The 19,184-nt window shown below is 32.5% G+C and overlaps 1 protein-coding gene across 1 annotated transcript in view; it reads left to right on the forward strand.

Moving 5' to 3' along the window:
- The first annotated feature begins 163 nt into the window (after nucleotides 1–163).
- Nucleotides 164–19,184, forward strand: part of LOC102804181 (ubiquitin-associated and SH3 domain-containing protein B-like) — a 44,389-nt gene continuing 25,368 nt past the window's right edge. The window contains exons 1-2 of the mRNA XM_085499149.1: nucleotides 164–290; nucleotides 19,070–19,123. Of these exons, the coding sequence (XP_085355275.1) occupies nucleotides 181–290; nucleotides 19,070–19,123 (164 nt within the window). The 5' untranslated portion in view covers nucleotides 164–180. The remainder of the gene's footprint in view (nucleotides 291–19,069; nucleotides 19,124–19,184) is intronic.

The raw sequence follows: 19,184 nt of genomic DNA on the forward strand, positions 1-19,184 counted from the left end.
TAATTTGACGTTTTAAACTGCTTAGAACATAATTTAGTAGTGACTGACTTGAAGTGTACGACATCATACAAATCTTTTAATAAATCGAAGTGAAGCTATTTTTAGTAACACAAAATATTAACAAGCTAGGGGTTATGCTGCGTCTTTATACATACTTAAAGGGTCAAACAAAACGAGAAGATGGCTGCACGACTTCCAGCTCGAAGACCCAGCGAAAGTGGGTCAACAGTCCGAAAGAATGAGACAAATCTGCAAGTATTGATGAATATGGGATTTCCTAAACACAGAGTGTAAGTGTGCCTTTTATTCTAAATATTTCGCTGTATTTCGAAGGAAATGTAGTCTGCCAAAACCGCACCCCATACAACCAGGAAGTGACATTCACATCTGAGAGCACACTCAGTGACTCACTTGCTTTCTCGTTCTACGGAAACTGTTGTTTTTATCTTTCAACGTAAAACCCCTCGCCAACCAACACATTTTTGCTTTCCAGAGTTATGTGGGCTGTCATGTCACGTGAGTATCAGTTGACAGCGAAAAACTCATCAACATGTTTGTTTACAATCTCCGTGCACTGTAACACTAACATCAGCGAATCGGGAGTCATAGTTAGTACCTACAGTTTTGCATCTATTAAGTTTAATACAATCATATCATGATATTTAATGTTTAAGTTTCATAAGCTCAGAATGATTAATTACTAAATATTATCGCCAGTTAATTTGTTTTTGGGGAATGTCATGGTCATAAATCAGTCGGTTGTCAGGAAGTTTCTAAGTTAACAAGTCTTCAAAAGTGTGTCGTGAGATTGAGTCACGTATGTTCACCATGTGACCGGTGAGTCGTGATTCCACAGTGAATATTAATATTTACACTTACAACTGTGTATATAGAAGTGAAGTAAAATATTATAAAACAGTTTAACAGGATCAAACCTTTTGTAAACTTTAGCATTCCTCGTTTTATCTTTTGACGTGCGTAACACTGTAATGCAGTTTTATTTTTCTCAGCAAGAGTAGTAAATGTAAATGTACATAGTCCCTACAAAACTGAAAAGCCTATTAGTCCCCATGTACCATATATATATATATATATATATATATATATATATATATATATATATATATATATATATATATATATATATATTTATCATTATAATGCTACTTTTTGCAATTTAATGTACTGCACTGATGATACTGTATTTCCCACTGTTTGAAGAATTGTGAATAAATTTGAGGGATCAATCACCTATCTAGTTACCAACCCCATCAATATCTGGGCATATTTGGATCAATTTTGGTACATAGGAGTACCTTGGAGTAATGTGCGAGCATGATTAGTTTTAGAGCCATGACTGTGCATATTAAGTAGTTAATTTGCATATTGTCTCATATTTGCATATTTCTGTCTGTGTGCTTAGCATCTGCTGACTGATAATTCAACCTCTAATGCTCCTTCACTAACTGTTGGTAATTTTCATTTTCTAGATATTTTTTATAAAACAACAATGATTGCATATATTCTGTATTCACAAGTAAGCATGAGTTTAACTTTGATTATATATGTATAAGAACAATAGATGCAATTTCTTATTTACATGTACTTTTATCAGAGATCTTCTTCTCCATATCTTTTTAATAATAATAATAACTTTATTGCCTCCACGTAAAAAAAAAAAAATTACATAGTATAGTACAGCAAAAAGAGTTTTAAAATAATAACAAGATATATGTAAAAATATTATAACAAAAACAAAAGAACGTAACTAGTATTTAGATATTAAATAAATCTTTGTGTTGTGTAAATATATTAAAATGCCAAGTTTTATTAATTATGCCAGGATCTTTGTTTGAGATTATATATATATTTTATGACCATCCTTGAAAGTGGTCATGATAGGGTGCTTAGTTCCTCTTTCTATCTGTCTGCATGGGTGCTGCATATTAAAGTTAATGTTCATCTAAACAACACAACACTTGTCCTAGAATGTCAACAGCCCTTGGACCTAATGTAATTGTGTATCTTAGACATTCAAATTATATAAGCAAATATATGCAAATTACGGCAGCCAATTCCTTATTGGTGAGGTTATTTACTTGTTCTTTCATCAGAGCAATTGATGGCGAAACAATTATCACAATTGATTTGGAATACACTCTAAACTCACCAAAATTTTAAAAATCTAAACAAAAAGGTCCAATTTTATAGGTTAATGTCTCCGCTGACGAACAGATCTCTCTCCTCTATGTAGTTTGCGATAATGTCTCGCTGATATTCTTTGCAAAAAATGTCATGTTTTATAATGCAATCATTAAGAAAACTGCTATTACGATTGAATAATTCATTTGTTGTTGAAAGTGTCACGATCGCGTATCGTACAGTCAAAACAAACTTTGCGCAAGTCAAGGGTGACCCTACTATGGCGACTCCTGACCCTTTTCACGATTGGCCACGATAAAATGAACACGAAAGTTTAAGGTTTGCCATAATAATTGTAACATAACACTACAACCCATTATGGAGAACTTACTGTAAAACCATTTATTTTTAATTTCACTAAACATAATTACTAATTTGATGTTTTGAACAATTTCACTGGATTTAAAATTCACAAACTTGACAGAGAAACAATGAGTTCTATTGTTATTTTACATGTTCATGTGGATTTAAATTAGCAAATTTTACTTATCAGCAAAAATAACAACATTATAAACCTGTGAATTTACAGTATCTAAAGAATGACTACATAATCCCCAGGATTACATCTCTGAATCATGATTGAAAAATGTAATAATGAATCACCCGCCTATTATTTGCTATATACGAAGGTTACTGGAAATATTAATTTGCTGTGCTAGCACATTATATACACCATTGTCTGCCTTGAAATGACGTTTAATGATTTTGTGAAAGATGTTTTGATTTGGGTAAAAATCTGTGATTGATAGCCATTTTGAAGATGCTGGTTGTTTAAAACACACCTTCATGTTACCGTTAAATCTTACTTAACTAGTAAACTAATATCAAAGTTGTATTTTCAAATATTCGTCATCGTACATGTGTATTACAACAGTACTGTTTTGTATATTGAAAATATCACAGGGCATGTGATATGCCTACTGAAATCTGGTGCCATCTTTCCGTTTATATCCCTGGTTTAATACATTTACCGAAAGACAATTCAATGTTGACTCACTTTTCTGGGAAATTTTGAACAGCTTCCATGCTTTATCAAGTTGGTCTATATTTTTACCCCTTTTTTGCCAAAATGAAAGTATTTTTCCCCCTGTTTTGCCAAAAACAGTATCAAAACTTATAAAAAACATAATGAACACATACTAACAAGAGTAAAATTTTAAAACCGGCTAGCCTCAAACTTCAAACAGAGCAAAAAACCGTCTACATGCATGTAATTTTAGACTTATTTTTTAATAAATCTAGCTGTTGTAAAAACTCACAAAAAAGATTTTTGTCCGTTTCACCCAGTCCCAAACTGTACATGTATGCAACTATGAACATTGACAATAATTTAAGGCCATGATTATGATTATGTGGAGATTCCATCCACAAAAAGTCCAAAATAACACAAACAGGAAACATATCTACCCCTAATAAACTAGGGTTATTTTGTGACCTGGTCACTTAACGTTGTATATGAGGGTGCTTTGTTTCCTAAGGCTTGGGTAGTACGGGACAGAATGTCAGAATTCCCGCGAATTGTGGAAATATGTGCTTGTCTAAATGTTGTAATTACCGGTATCTCCGATTCCAATTGAATTATTTTATTGAATTTTAATTGCCAGTGATTTTTAATAATGGGTTGAGGTGTGAATTCACTTGTGTTTGAAATTGATATTGGCCACAGTAATTCGAAACAAAAGTGTATCTCTAGCAGTTATAAAATATTTCCGACAATTCGTGCGATTTCATCGTAATCGTCACAAGTGTGTTTTTTTAATTTCAAATTGAGGGCTGTGCAACTAAAAGATTAAAAAAAAAAAATTATAAATTCAGTGCACCGGTAAACTACAGGAAAAGAAACACTTAATAACTTGCCATGGAACTGAAACTTTTTGAATAATAAAAAAATTGAAAAATCTCGACTTGTCTTGATTATGGAGTAAAATGTGTTGTCACAAAGTGGTAATAATTAAACTGAGAAGGTCATGTGACCTTGTTCTGTTAACAAGGAAGAGCATAATTGCCCTCCACTTGCAGTCAGTTGTTGATCAGTCTGATACAGACATCGTTTCAGTACGGAGTGAATTCCTGTTCTTATATGCTGTTACTTGAGTGGCTTCCATTCACTGATGATGAGTACGATTCACAATATCAAGGCATTGTAAGTCTACTCCTATTTATTTAATAATTTTGGTGCAATTTTTTGTCTATTTTTAATTGTTTTTGATAATTTTGAACCAAATTGACATAATTAGGTCTAAGTCAAAATTAAACTGCTATCTGAATTGACATGTCAACTGTTCCTGTCTTTCCAACAATCTATATGATTTTTCCCCCAAAAATGTTGATCGTAATTTGTACAAGGTTTGAACTTAGAATCTCAAAGGTACCCAGTGTCACAATGAAAAGTTTTATAAGTTATTTTATTTTCACTTGGAATTTAATATTTATGCTAATTTTGCTAAAAGGATTAATCAGTGAAAATAAAAATCTACTTTTTTCCTAATGTTTTACTTTCAACTCAACTAAATTCATAAATAAAATAGCAAAAATGTCTTTTCATCAAAAATTGTATTTTTGTGTTTTATAGTATTTTGAAGGATGCAAATAGATAGGGCATGCAGAAAATTGCTTTTGATGTGTATTTCAGCAAATATGAAATTATGTCTATGTTTTGTTGAGTTGAAAAAGAAGTTAAACAAAAATATTTTAAAATGTCATCGATCGGGTAAAGGAGCTTTAACTGTTCAAACTGTTCATGTCCAGTACATAGTGTATTTTGGAGTACTTGAACTACGAATACCTTACTATTCTGTGTAATATAAGCCTGTATGGTATAAACGTTACCCTAATATTTTGCTAAAATCCAATTGAAAAATAATGAATTATTGGTGAACCCAGAAGTATCCCTTCAATTAAGGTGTACAACTTTTGTTTGCCATTCATCACCGTGCAAACATTTGAGATATGAGGAAATCTCTTTATCACGTACCTCCCAAATATTAACCTTGAAAAATTAGATAATTAGTATGGTCACCACAACTTTTTTGATAGCAAATAAAAAAATGGAAATTTGGATAATTATTTTTGGAGTCAGCAGAAGATTAACTATGATGATCGTTGTGATATTTTGAGTGTTTTTTTTTTTATGTCTACAAAGGATATTTAATTTTTAACCAAACTCATGTCACTATTCACTTTTGACATTTTGGCAATTGAAATGCTGCTCATTCAAGCCATAAGTTATAGAAAATACATACAAACAAACAAACAAATGCACAAAAAGTTTTAACAAAATTGAAAGATGATGGATTAATAAGATTAACTTGCAGTTGAGTCAGAGTGGTATATACATGGTAGAATTTGATACATCTATGTTAAAAAAAGTCTGTCAACAAATAAGCTGCTCTCTGATTGGTCTGATTGTTAGGTGTTTGGTTTGTGTAGCCAATCAGGAACACTTTAGTAGCTTCACGTTGAATCCTAATTCAGGTTGGCAGCCAATGATGTAATGTAAAGATTGCCCACTCTTACAGTGTTGTGGTTTCAGGTTTTTTTCTTATTTCCTGTAAAATACTTTATTTTAGCTGGAATTAATTTTCGCTGAAAAGACTTTTTGGGTGTTTTGTACAGAATTTATTTTCACTGATTTTTAACGAGTTGAATGAAAAATATAGGATAAAAGGTATATTTGCTGTATTTTATTTTCACTGAATCATACCTTCAGCGAAAATAGCGAAAATTATTCCAAGTGAAAATAAAGTATTTTACAGTAGTCGTGATTATCCACACCAATGAACAGATTATCAGTCCTCTATAGTAACATGTGAAACTTTTTTATGACTTGATTTTGATTGGCATCTAATTTGTTTGGCTTTTATTAGCTCCGCTGTCGACTTTGTCGAGCGGAGCTTATCATATGAGTGATTGTCCGTCGTCGTCGTCCGTGTCAATGTTTTACTTTTTCGACTTCTTCTTGAAAACTACAAGCCTGAATGCTTTGATACTTGGTGTATATGTACCTTGGGTAGACCTCTCTTAGGTTTGTTCATTTCATGTTGATATCTTCAATTCTCTAATTTTGGTGAATATTTTTATTCATTTTTGGTAAAAAGTGATATTTTCGACTTCTTGTTAAAAACAGCAAGTGCAATTGCATTGATATTACATATATAGGTACTACATGTGGACCTCTCTCAGATTTGTTCATTTTGTAACGATATCTTTAATTCTCTAATTTTGGTGAATATTTTTGTCATTTTTGGTAAAAAGTGATATTTTCGACTTCTTGTTAAAAACCAAAAGTTCAATTGCTTTGATATTACATATATAGATACTACATGTAGACCTTTCTTAGATTTGTTCATTTTGTGATGATATCTTCAATTCTCTAATTTTGGTAAATATTTTGGTCATTTTTGGTAGAAAGTGATATTTTCAACTTCTTGTTAAAAACTGTAAGTCCGATTGCTTTGATACTATACATATTGTTCATTTTCTAATGATGTCTTCAGTTCTTTAATTGAAATGTGCATTGCTAACAGCAGAGCTATCTCAGCCGATAGGCTGCTTGTGCTATTACTAGTAGTCTGTTTCACATATTTTATTGTTCTGGTTTTGTGCATTGTTGGAGATAATGTAAATAAAAACTGATTCCTGTTTTTATCGCACAAATTGATACTGTAATGGAATTCCACCACAAGCAAACTACTAGTATATATTAACACATATATGTTTTTTGTTTTTCCCAAAACAGAACTAAAATAAATACATAAAAAATTAGAACTTCAAATCATACTTGATTCATTCTACTGTAAAATATTGTGATAGTGTTACATATAGATCAAAACTTGGGAGATTAAAACTTAACGTAGTGACTTTTTTTCTGACGGGTCTTTTTACTAACTCTAACTTGTTATGGCTATTTAGTGGCTCTGTGCATCTTTGTTGTTACTCGAAACAGCAATTTTTTTTATTCGGGCTTGCAACATATTCAACATTTGACAACATATTTATTGAAAAAATACTAAATACCAGTATGATTCCATATTTGTGCGATAGTCTTACTGAATCTAAATGAATGATGTTTGTTTTTTGCTTTTTAGTCCCTGTTCGGACGTAGTCCGAAAACGGGGACTAATGGTTTGCCCTGTGTGAGTCCGTGCGTCCGTGATCACCTGTATCTCGAACATGCATGGACCGATTAAGTTCAAACTTCACTCATACATCATACATTATATGGGACATATGCACATGCATTTTTTTCATAATTCGATTAACGATAGCCGAATAGCGGCCATTTTAAGGCCGAAAATGCATCAAAATCGCACATTTTCACCATTCCAGACCCGGATCTCAGTTATGCATGGACAGATTTTGTTCAAATTTGGTACATACATTAAACATAATAGGACCTTGATACGCGTCTTTTTTTTTTTTTTTTTTTGGATCGGGTTTAAAATGGCCGACTGGCAGCCATTTTGTTTTAAAGAATTCAGTTCTGGATCAGTATCTGAGACATGTCTGGATTGATCGAGTTCAAACTTCACACACACAAGTTACATCATGTCACAAATATGTATGTGCATTTGTTTCATGATTTGTCTTCACAACTGCTGAGGAGACAAAACCCCATACCAGGAAGTGATGAAAAGTTATCACGACACAGCTCTTGTGTGGTTGCACAATTACAATACAGAGTGACACTGGATGACGTTTCTATTGTTGTATGTTGTACAGTGTTACTGTAATCATAGAGTTAATAAAGAAGACTGTATTATATAGACATGTTTGCCCGCAAAACATTTTTTTTTCTCACGATACATTATACTCACAAGATATCAAATACAAAAATTTAAACAAGCATAAAACCAGATAGTTAGGTTATCTATTAACATTGCCTTTTTCATAGTTAAACCTAAAAAAATGGTTTTGCTTCTTATTAACATAGTGTCAAAATTTCGAAAGTGTCAAAACATTGCCAAAATATCACTTACTATTCCCAAAATGTCACATGATATTCTCAAAATGTCGCTTAATTAATATTCCCAAAATGTCACATACTATTCCTGAAATGTCACTCACTATTGCAAAAATGCACATGCAATTCCCAAAATATGTCACTCACTATTACCAAAATGTCACATACAATTCCCAAAATATGTCACTTACTATTCCCAAAATGTCACATACTATTCCCAAAATGTCACATACTATTCCCAAAATATCACTTACTATTCCCAAAATGTCACACGATATTCTCAAAATGTCGCTTAATATTCCCAAAATGTCACATACTATTCCTGAAATGTCACTCACTATTGCAAAAATGCACATACAATTCCCAAAATATGTCACTCACTATTACCAAAATGTCACATACAATTCCCAAAATATGTCACTTACTATTCCCAAAATGTCACATACTATTCCCAAAATGTCACATACTATTCCCAAAATATCACTTACTATTCCCAAAATGTCACACGATATTCTCAAAATGTCGCTTAATATTCCCAAAATGTCACATACTATTCCTGAAATGTCACTCACTATTGCCAAAATGTCACATACAATTCCCAAAATATGTCACTCACTATTGCCAAAATGTCACATCCAATTCCCAAAATATGTCACTTACTATCCCCAAAATGTTGCATACTATTCCCAAAATGTCACATACTATTCCCAAAATGTCACATACAATTTCCAAAATGTTGCATACAATTCCCAAAATGTTGCATACTATTCCCAAAATGTCACATACAATTCCAAAAATGTTGCATACAATTCCCAAAATGTCACATACTATTCCCAAAATGTCAATTACTATTCCCAAAATGTCACTTACTATTCCCAAAATGTCACATACTATTCCCAAAATGTCACATACTATTCCCAAAATATCACTTACTATTCCCAAAATGTCACATGATATTCTCAAAATGTCGCTTAATATTCCCAAAATGTCACATACTATTCCCAAAATGTCACATACTATTGCCAAAATGTCACATACAATTCCCAAAATGTCACATACTATTCCCAAAATGTCACATACTATTCCCAAAATGTCACTTACTATCCCAAAATGTCACATACTATTACCAAAATGTCACATACAATTCCCAAAATGTCACATACAATTCCAAAAATGTTGCATACTATTCCCAAAATGTCACATACTATTCCCAAAATGTCGCATACTATTCCCAAAATGTCACATACTATTCCCAAAATATGTCACTTACTATTCCCAAAATGTAACATACTATTCCCAAAATATGTCACTTACTATTCCCAAAATGTCACTTACTATTCCCAAAATGTCACTTACTATTCCCAAAATGTCACATACTATTCCCAAAATGTCACATACTATTCCCAAAATGTCATTTACTATTCCCAAAATGTCACATACAATTCCCAAAATGTCACTTACTATTCCCAAAATGTCACATACAATTCCCAAAATGTTGCATACTATTCCCAAAATGTCACATGCTATTCCCAAAATGTTGCATACTATTTCCAAAATGTCACATACAATTCCCAAAATGTCACATACAATTCCCAAAATGTTACATACTATTCCCAAAATGTCACATTCTATTCCCAAAATGTTGCATACAATTCCCAAAATGTTGCATTCTATTCCCAAAATGTCACATACAATTCCCAAAATGTTGCATACTATTTCCAAAATGTCACATACAATTCCCAAAATGTCACATACAATTCCCAAAATGTTACGTACTATTCCCAAAATGTCACATTCTATTCCCAAAATGTTGCATACAATTCCCAAAATGTCACATACTATTCCCAAAATGTCACATACTATTCCCAAAATGTCACTCACTATTCCCATAATGTCACATACAATTCCCAAAATGTCACATACAATTCCCAAAATGTTGCATACTATTGCCAAAATGTCACATACTAGTGCCAAAATGTCACATACAATTCCCAAAATGTCACATACTATTCCCAAAATGTCACATACAATTCCCAAAATGTCACATACAATTCCCAAAATGTTGCATACTATTCCCAAAATGTCACATACTATTCCCAAAATGTCACAAACAATTCCCAAAATGTCGCATACTATTCCCAAAATGTCACTTACTATTCCCAAAATGTCACATACTATTCCCAAAATGTCACATGCTATCCCCAAAATGTTGCATACTATTTCCAAAATGTCACATACAATTCCCAAAATGTCACATACAGTTCCCAAAATGTTACATATGATTCCCAAAATGTCACATTCTATTCCCAAAATGTTGCATACAATTCCCAAAATGTTGCATTCTATTCCCAAAATGTCACATACAATTCCCAAAATGTTGCATACAATTCCCAAAATGTCACATACTATTCCCAAAATGTCACATACAATTCCCAAAATTTCACATACACCCAAAATGTCACATACAATTCCCAAAATGTTGCATACTATTCCCAAAATGTCACATACAATTCCCAAAATGTCACATACTATTCCCAAAATGTCACATACAATTCCCAAAATGTCACATACAATTCCCAAAATGTCACATACTATTCCCAAAATGTCACATACAATTCCCAAAATGTTGCATACTATTCCCAAAATGTCACATACAACTCCCAAAATGTCACATACTATTCCCAAAATGTCACATACTATTTCCAAAATGTCACATACAATTCCCAAAATGTTGCATACTATTCCCAAAATGTCACATACAATTCCCAAAATGTCACATACTATTCCCAAAATGTTGCATACTATTCCCATAATGTCACATACAATTCCCAAAATGTCATACTATTCCCAAAATGTTACATACAATTCCCAAAATGTTGCATACTATTCCCAAAATGTCACATACAATTCCCAAAATGTCACATACTATTCCCAAAATGTCACATACTATTCCCAAAATGTCACATACAATTCCCAAAATGTTGTATACTATTCCCAAAATGTTGCATACTATTCCCAAAATGTCACATACAATTCCCAAAATGTCACATACTATTCCCTAAATGTCACATACTATTCCCGAAATGTCACATACTATTCCCAAAATGTCACATACAATTCCCAAAATGTCACATACAATTCCCAAAATGTCACATACTATTCCCAAAATGTCACATACTATTCCCAAAATGTCACATACTATTTCCAAAATGTCACATACAATTCCCAAAATGTTGCATACTATTCCCAAATTGTCACATACAATTCCCAAAATGTCACATACTATTCCCAAAATGTTGCATACTATTCCCATAATGTCACATACAATTCCCAAAATGTCATACTATTCCCAAAATGTTACATACAATTCCCAAAATGTTGCATACTATTCCCAAAATGTCACATACAATTCCCAAAATGTCACATACTATTCCCAAAATGTCACATACTATTCCCAAAATGTCACATACAATTCCCAAAATGTTGTATACTATTCCCAAAATGTTGCATACTATTCCCAAAATGTCACATACTATTCCCAAAATGTCACATACTATTCCCTAAATGTCACATACTATTCCCGAAATGTCACATACTATTCCCAAAATGTCACATACAATTCCCAAAATGTCACATACAATTCCCAAAATGTCACATACTATTCCCAAAATGTCACTTACTATTCCCGAAATGTCACATACTATTCCCAAAATGTCACATACAATTCCCAAAATGTCACCTACTATTCCCAAAATGTCACATAAATTCCCAAAATGTTTGATACTATTCCCAAAATGTTGGATACTATTCCCAAAATGTCACATACTATTGCCAAAATGTCACATACAATTCCCAAAATGTTGCATACTATTCGCAAAATGTCACATACAATTCCCAAAATGTTGCATACTATTCCCAAAATGTCGCATACTATTCCCAAAATGTCACATACAATTCCCAAAATGTCACATACAATTCCCAAAATGTCACATACTATTCCCAAAATGTCACATACAATTCCCAAAATGTTGCATACTATTTGCAAAATGTCTCATGCTATTCCCAAAATATGTTACATACAATTCCCAAAATGTCACATACTATTCCCAAAATGTCACATACAATTCCCAAAATGTCACATACAATTCCCAAAATGTTGCATACTATTTGCAAAATGTCACATACTATTCCCAAAATATGTCACATACTATTCCCAAAATATGTCACTTACTATTCCCAAAATGTCACATACTATTCCTAAAATGTCACTTACTATTCCCAAAATGTCACATACAATTCCCAAAATGTCACGTACTATTCCCAAAATGTTACTATTCCCAAAATGTCACATACAATTCCCATAATGTTGTATACTATTCCCAAAATGTTGCATACAATTCCAAAAATGTTGCATACTATTCCCAAAATGTCACATACTATTCCCAAAATGTCGCATACTATTCCCAAAATGTCACATACTATTCCCAAAATATGTCACTTACTATTCCCAAAATGTAACATACTATTCCCAAAATATGTCACTTACTATTCACAAAATGTCACTTACTATTCCCAAAATGTCACTTACTATTCCCAAAATGTCACATACTATTCCCAAAATGTCACATACTATTCCCAAAATGTCATTTACTATTCCCAAAATGTCACATACAATTCCCAAAATGTCACTTTCTATTCCCAAAATGTCACATACAATTCCCAAAATGTTGCATACTATTCCCAAAATGTCACATGCTATTCCCAAAATGTTGCATACTATTTCCAAAATGTCACATACAATTCCCAAAATGTCACATACAATTCCCAATATGTTACATACTATTCCCAAAATGTCACATTCTATTCCCAAAATGTTGCATACAATTCCCAAAATGTTGCATTCTATTCCCAAAATGTCACATACAATTCCCAAAATGTTGCATACTATTTCCAAAATGTCACATACAATTCCCAAAATGTCACATACAATTCCCAAAATGTTACGTACTATTCCCAAAATGTCACATACTATTCCCAAAATGTCACTTACTATTCCCAAAATGTCACATACAATTCCCAAAATGTTACATACTATTCCCAAAATGTTGCATACTGTTTCTAAAATGTCGCATACAATTCCCAAAATGTCACATACTATTCCCAAAATGTCACATACTATTCCCGAAATGTCACATACTATTCCCAAAATGTCACATACAATTCCCAAAATGTCACATACAATTCCCAAAATGTCACATACTATTCCCGAAATGTCACTTACTATTCCCGAAATGTCACATACTATTCCCAAAATGTCACATACAATTCCCAAAATGTCACCTACTATTCCCAAAATGTCACATAAATTCCCAAAATGTTTGATACTATTCCCAAAATGTTGGATACTATTCCCAAAATGTCACATACTATTGCCAAAATGTCACATACAATTCCCAAAATGTTGCATACTATTCGCAAAATGTCACATACAATTCCCAAAATGTTGCATACTATTCCCAAAATGTCGCATACTATTCCCAAAATGTCACATACAATTCCCAAAATGTCACATACAATTCCCAAAATGTCACATACTATTCCCAAAATGTCACATACAATTCCCAAAATGTTGCATACTATTTGCAAAATGTCTCATGCTATTCCCAAAATATGTTACATACAATTCCCAAAATGTCACATACTATTCCCAAAATGTCACATACAATTCCCAAAATGTCACATACAATTCCCAAAATGTTGCATACTATTTGCAAAATGTCACATACTATTCCCAAAATATGTCACATACTATTCCCAAAATATGTCACTTACTATTCCCAAAATGTCACATACTATTCCTAAAATGTCACTTACTATTCCCAAAATGTCACATACAATTCCCAAAATGTCACGTACTATTCCCAAAATGTTACATATTATTCCCAAAATGTCACATACAATTCCCATAATGTTGTATACTATTCCCAAAATGTTGCATACAATTCCAAAAATGTTGCATACTATTCCCAAAATGTCACATACTATTCCCAAAATGTCGCATACTATTCCCAAAACGTCACATACTATTCCCAAAAAATGTTGCATACTATTCCCAAAATATGTCACTTACTATTCCCAAAATGTCACTTACTATTCCCAAAATGTCACATACTATTCCCAAAATGTCACATACTATTCCCAAAATGTCATTTACTATTCCCAAAATGTCACTTACTATTCCCAAAATGTCACATACAATTCCCAAAATGTTGCATAATATTCCCAAAATGTCACATGCTATTCCCAAAATGTTGCATACTATTTCCAAAATGTCACATACAATTCCCAAAATGTCACATACAATTCCCAAAATGTTACATACTATTCCCAAAATGTCACATTCTATTCCCAAAATGTTGCATACAATTCCCAAAATGTTGCATTCTATTCCCAAAATGTCACATACAATTCCCAAAATGTTGCATACTATTTCCAAAATGTCACATACAATTCCCAAAATGTCACATACAATTCCCAAAATGTTACGTACTATTCCCAAAATGTCACATTCTATTCCCAAAATGTTGCATACAATTCCCAAAATGTCACATACTATTCCCAAAATGTCACATACTATTCCCAAAATGTCACTCACTATTCCCATAATGTCACTCACTATTCCCATAATGTCACATACAATTCCCAAAATGTCACATACAATTCCCAAAATGTTGCATACTATTGCCAAAATGTCACATACTAGTGCCAAAATGTCACATACAATTCCCAAAATGTCACATACTATTCCCAAAATGTCACATGCAATTCCCAAAATGTCACATACAATTCCCAAAATGTTGCATACTATTCCCAAAATGTCACAAACAATTCCCAAAATGTCGCATACTATTCCCAAAATGTCACTTACTATTCCCAAAATGTCACACACTATTCCCAAAATGTCACATGCTATCCCCAAAATGTTGCATACTATTTCCAAAATGTCACATACAATTCCCAAAATGTCACATACAGTTCCCAAAATGTTACATACGATTCCCAAAATGTCACATTCTATTCCCAAAATGTTGCATACAATTCCCAAAATGTTGCATTCTATTCCCAAAATGTCACATACAATTCCCAAAATGTTGCATACAATTCCCAAAATGTCGCATACTATTCCCAAAATGTCACATACAATTCCCAAAATTTCACATACTATACCCAAAATGTGACATACAATTCCCAAAATGTTGCATACTATTCCCAAAATGTCACATACAATTCCCAAAATGTCACATACTATTCCCAAAATGTCACATACAATTCCCAAAATGTCACATACTATTCCCAAAATGTCACATACAATTCCCAAAATGTTGCATACTATTCCCAAAATGTCACATACAACTCCCAAAATGTCACATACTATTCCCAAAATGTCACATTCTATTCCCAAAATGTCACATACAATTCCCAAAATGTCACATACAATTCCCAAAATGTCACATACTATTCCCAAAATGTCACATACTATTCCCAAAATGTCACATACAATTCCCAAAATGTCACATACTATTCCCAAAATGTTGCATACTATTCCCATAATGTCACATACAATTCCCAAAATGTCACATACTATTCCCAAAATGTTACATACTATTCCCAAAATGTCACATACAACTCCCAAAATGTCACATACTATTCCCAAAATGTCACATTCTATTCCCAAAATGTCACATACAATTCCCAAAATGTCACATACAATTCCCAAAATGTCACATACTATTCCCAAAATGTCACATACTATTCCCAAAATGTCACATACAATTCCCAAAATGTCACATACTATTCCCAAAATGTTGCATACTATTCCCATAATGTCACATACAATTCCCAAAATGTCACATACTATTCCCAAAATGTTACATACTATTCCCAAAATGTCACATACTATTCCCAAAATGTTGCATACTATTCCCATAATGTCACATACAATTCCCAAAATGTCACATACTATTCCCAAAATGTCACATACTATTCCCAAAATGTCACATACAATTCCCAAAATGTCACATACTATTCCCAAAATGTTGCATACTATTCCCAAAATGTCACATACTATTCCCTAAATGTCACATACTATTCCCAAAATGTCACATACAATTCCCAAAATGTCACATACAATTCCCAAAATGTCACATACTATTCCCAAAATGTCACATACTATTCCCAAAATGTCACTTACTATTCCCAAAATGTCACATACAATTCCCAAAATGTTACATACTATTCCCAAAATGTTGCATACTATTTCCAAAATGTCACATACAATTCCCAAAATGTCACATACAATTCCCAAAATGTTACATACTATTCCCAAAATGTTGCATACTATTTCCAAAATGTCACATACAATTCCCAAAATGTCACATACTATTCCCAAAATGTCACATACTATTCCCGAAATGTCACATACAATTCCCAAAATGTCACATACAATTCCCAAAATGTCACATACTATTCCCGAAATGTCACTTACTATTCCCAAAATGTCACATACTATTCCCAAAATGTCACATACAATTCCCAAAATGTCACCTACTATTCCCAAAATGTCACATAAATTCCCAAAATGTTTGATACTATTCCCAAAATGTTGGATACTATTCCCAAAATGTCACATACTATTGCCAAAATGTCACATATAATTCCCAAAATGTTGCATACTATTCGCAAAATGTCACATACAATTCCCAAAATGTTGCATACTATTCCCAAAATGTCGCATACTATTCCCAAAATGTCACATACAATTCCCAAAATGTCACATACAATTCCCAAAATGTCACATACTATTCCCAAAATGTCACATACAATTCCCAAAATGTTGCATACTATTTGCAAAATGTCTCATGCTATTCCCAAAATATGTTACATACAATTCCCAAAATGTCACATACTATTCCCAAAATGTCACATACAATTCCCAAAATGTCACATACAATTCCCAAAATGTTGCATACTATTTGCAAAATGTCACATACTATTCCCAAAATATGTCACATACTATTCCCAAAATATGTCACTTACTATTCCCAAAATGTCACATATTATTCCCAAAATGTCACTTACTATTCCCAAAATGTCACATACAATTCCCAAAATGTCACGTACTATTCCCAAAATGTCACATACTATTCCCAAAATGTCACTTACTATTCCCAAAATGTCACATACAATTCCCAAAATGTCACTTACTATTCCCAAAATGTCACATACAATTCCCAAAATGTTGCATACTATTCCCAAAATTTCACATGCTATTCCCAAAATGTTGCATACTATTTCCAAAATGTCACATACAATTCCCAAAATGTCACATACAATTCCCAAAATGTTACATACTATTCCCAAAATGTCACATTCTATTCCCAAAATGTTGCATACAATTCCCAAAATGTTGCATTCTATTCCCAAAATGTCACATACAATTCCCAAAATGTTGCATACAATTCCCAAAATGTCACATACTATTCCCAAAATGTCACATACTATTCCCAAAATGTCACATACAATTCCCAAAATGTTGCATACTATTCACAAAATGTCACATACTATTCCCAACATGTCACATACTATTCCCAAAATGTCACATACAATTCCCAAAATGTCACATACTATTCCCAAAATGTTGCATACTATTCCCATAATGTCACATACAATTCCCAAAATGTCACATTCTATTCCCAAAATGTTACATACTATTCCCAAAATGTCACATACAATTCCCAAAATGTCACATACAATTCCCAAAATGTTACATACTATTCCCAAAATGTCACATACAATTCCCATAATGTTGTATACTATTCCCAAAATGTTGCATACTATTCACAAAATGTCACATACTATTCCCAAAATGTCACATACTATTCCCAAAATGTCATACTATTCCCTAAATGTCACATACTATTCCCAAAATGTCACATACAATTCCCAAAATGTCACATACTATTCCCAAAATGTCACATACAATTCCCAAAATGTTGCATACTATTTGCAAAATGTCACATACTATTCCGAAAATATGTTACATGCAATTCCCAAAATGTCACATACTATTCCCAAAATATGTCACTTACTATTCCCAAAATGTCACATAGTATTCCCAAAATTCACTTACTATTCACAAAATGGCACATACTATTGCCAAAATGTCACATACTATTCCCTAAATATGTCACATACTATTCCCAAAATATGTCACTTACTATTCCCAAAATATGTCACATACTATTCCCAAAATGTCACTTACTATTCCCAAAATGTCACATACAATTCCCAAAATGTTGCATACTATTCACAAAATGTCACATACTATTCCCAAAATGTCACATACTATTCCCAAAATATGTCACATACTATTCCCAAAATATGTCACTTACTATTCCCAAAATATGTCACATACTATTCCCAAAATTGCACTTACTATTCCCAAAATGTCACATACAATTCCCAAAATGTTGCATACTATTCACAAAATGTCACATACTATTCCCAAAATGTCACATACTATTCCCAAAATGTCACATAGTATTCCTAAAATGTCACTTATTATCCCCAAAATGTCACTTACTATCCCAAAATGTCACATACTATTACCAAAATGTCACATACTATTCACAAAATGTCACATACTATTCCCAAAATGTCACATACTATTCTCAAAATGTCACATAGTATTCCCAAAATTCACTTACTATCCCCAAAAATGTCACATACTATCCAAAAATGTCACATACTATTCCCAAAACATTATTTCAAATATATCCAAGATGAACATTAAATAGTGCAATTCTAACTAATCTAACTAATCTAATCAGTTTTTTTTTTCTGTAGTGAGAAAGCATTGGCTGCAACAGGAGACAGGGGAGTACAGTTGGCATCGGACTGGTAAGTTGTGTACTCCATTCTATTTATGATGTTTATACATGGATTTGACAAGCAATGCATA

Source organism: Saccoglossus kowalevskii, chromosome 5 (genome assembly GCF_978046115.1).
Source record: "Saccoglossus kowalevskii chromosome 5, keSacKowa6.1, whole genome shotgun sequence".
NCBI lineage: Eukaryota > Metazoa > Hemichordata > Enteropneusta > Harrimaniidae > Saccoglossus > Saccoglossus kowalevskii.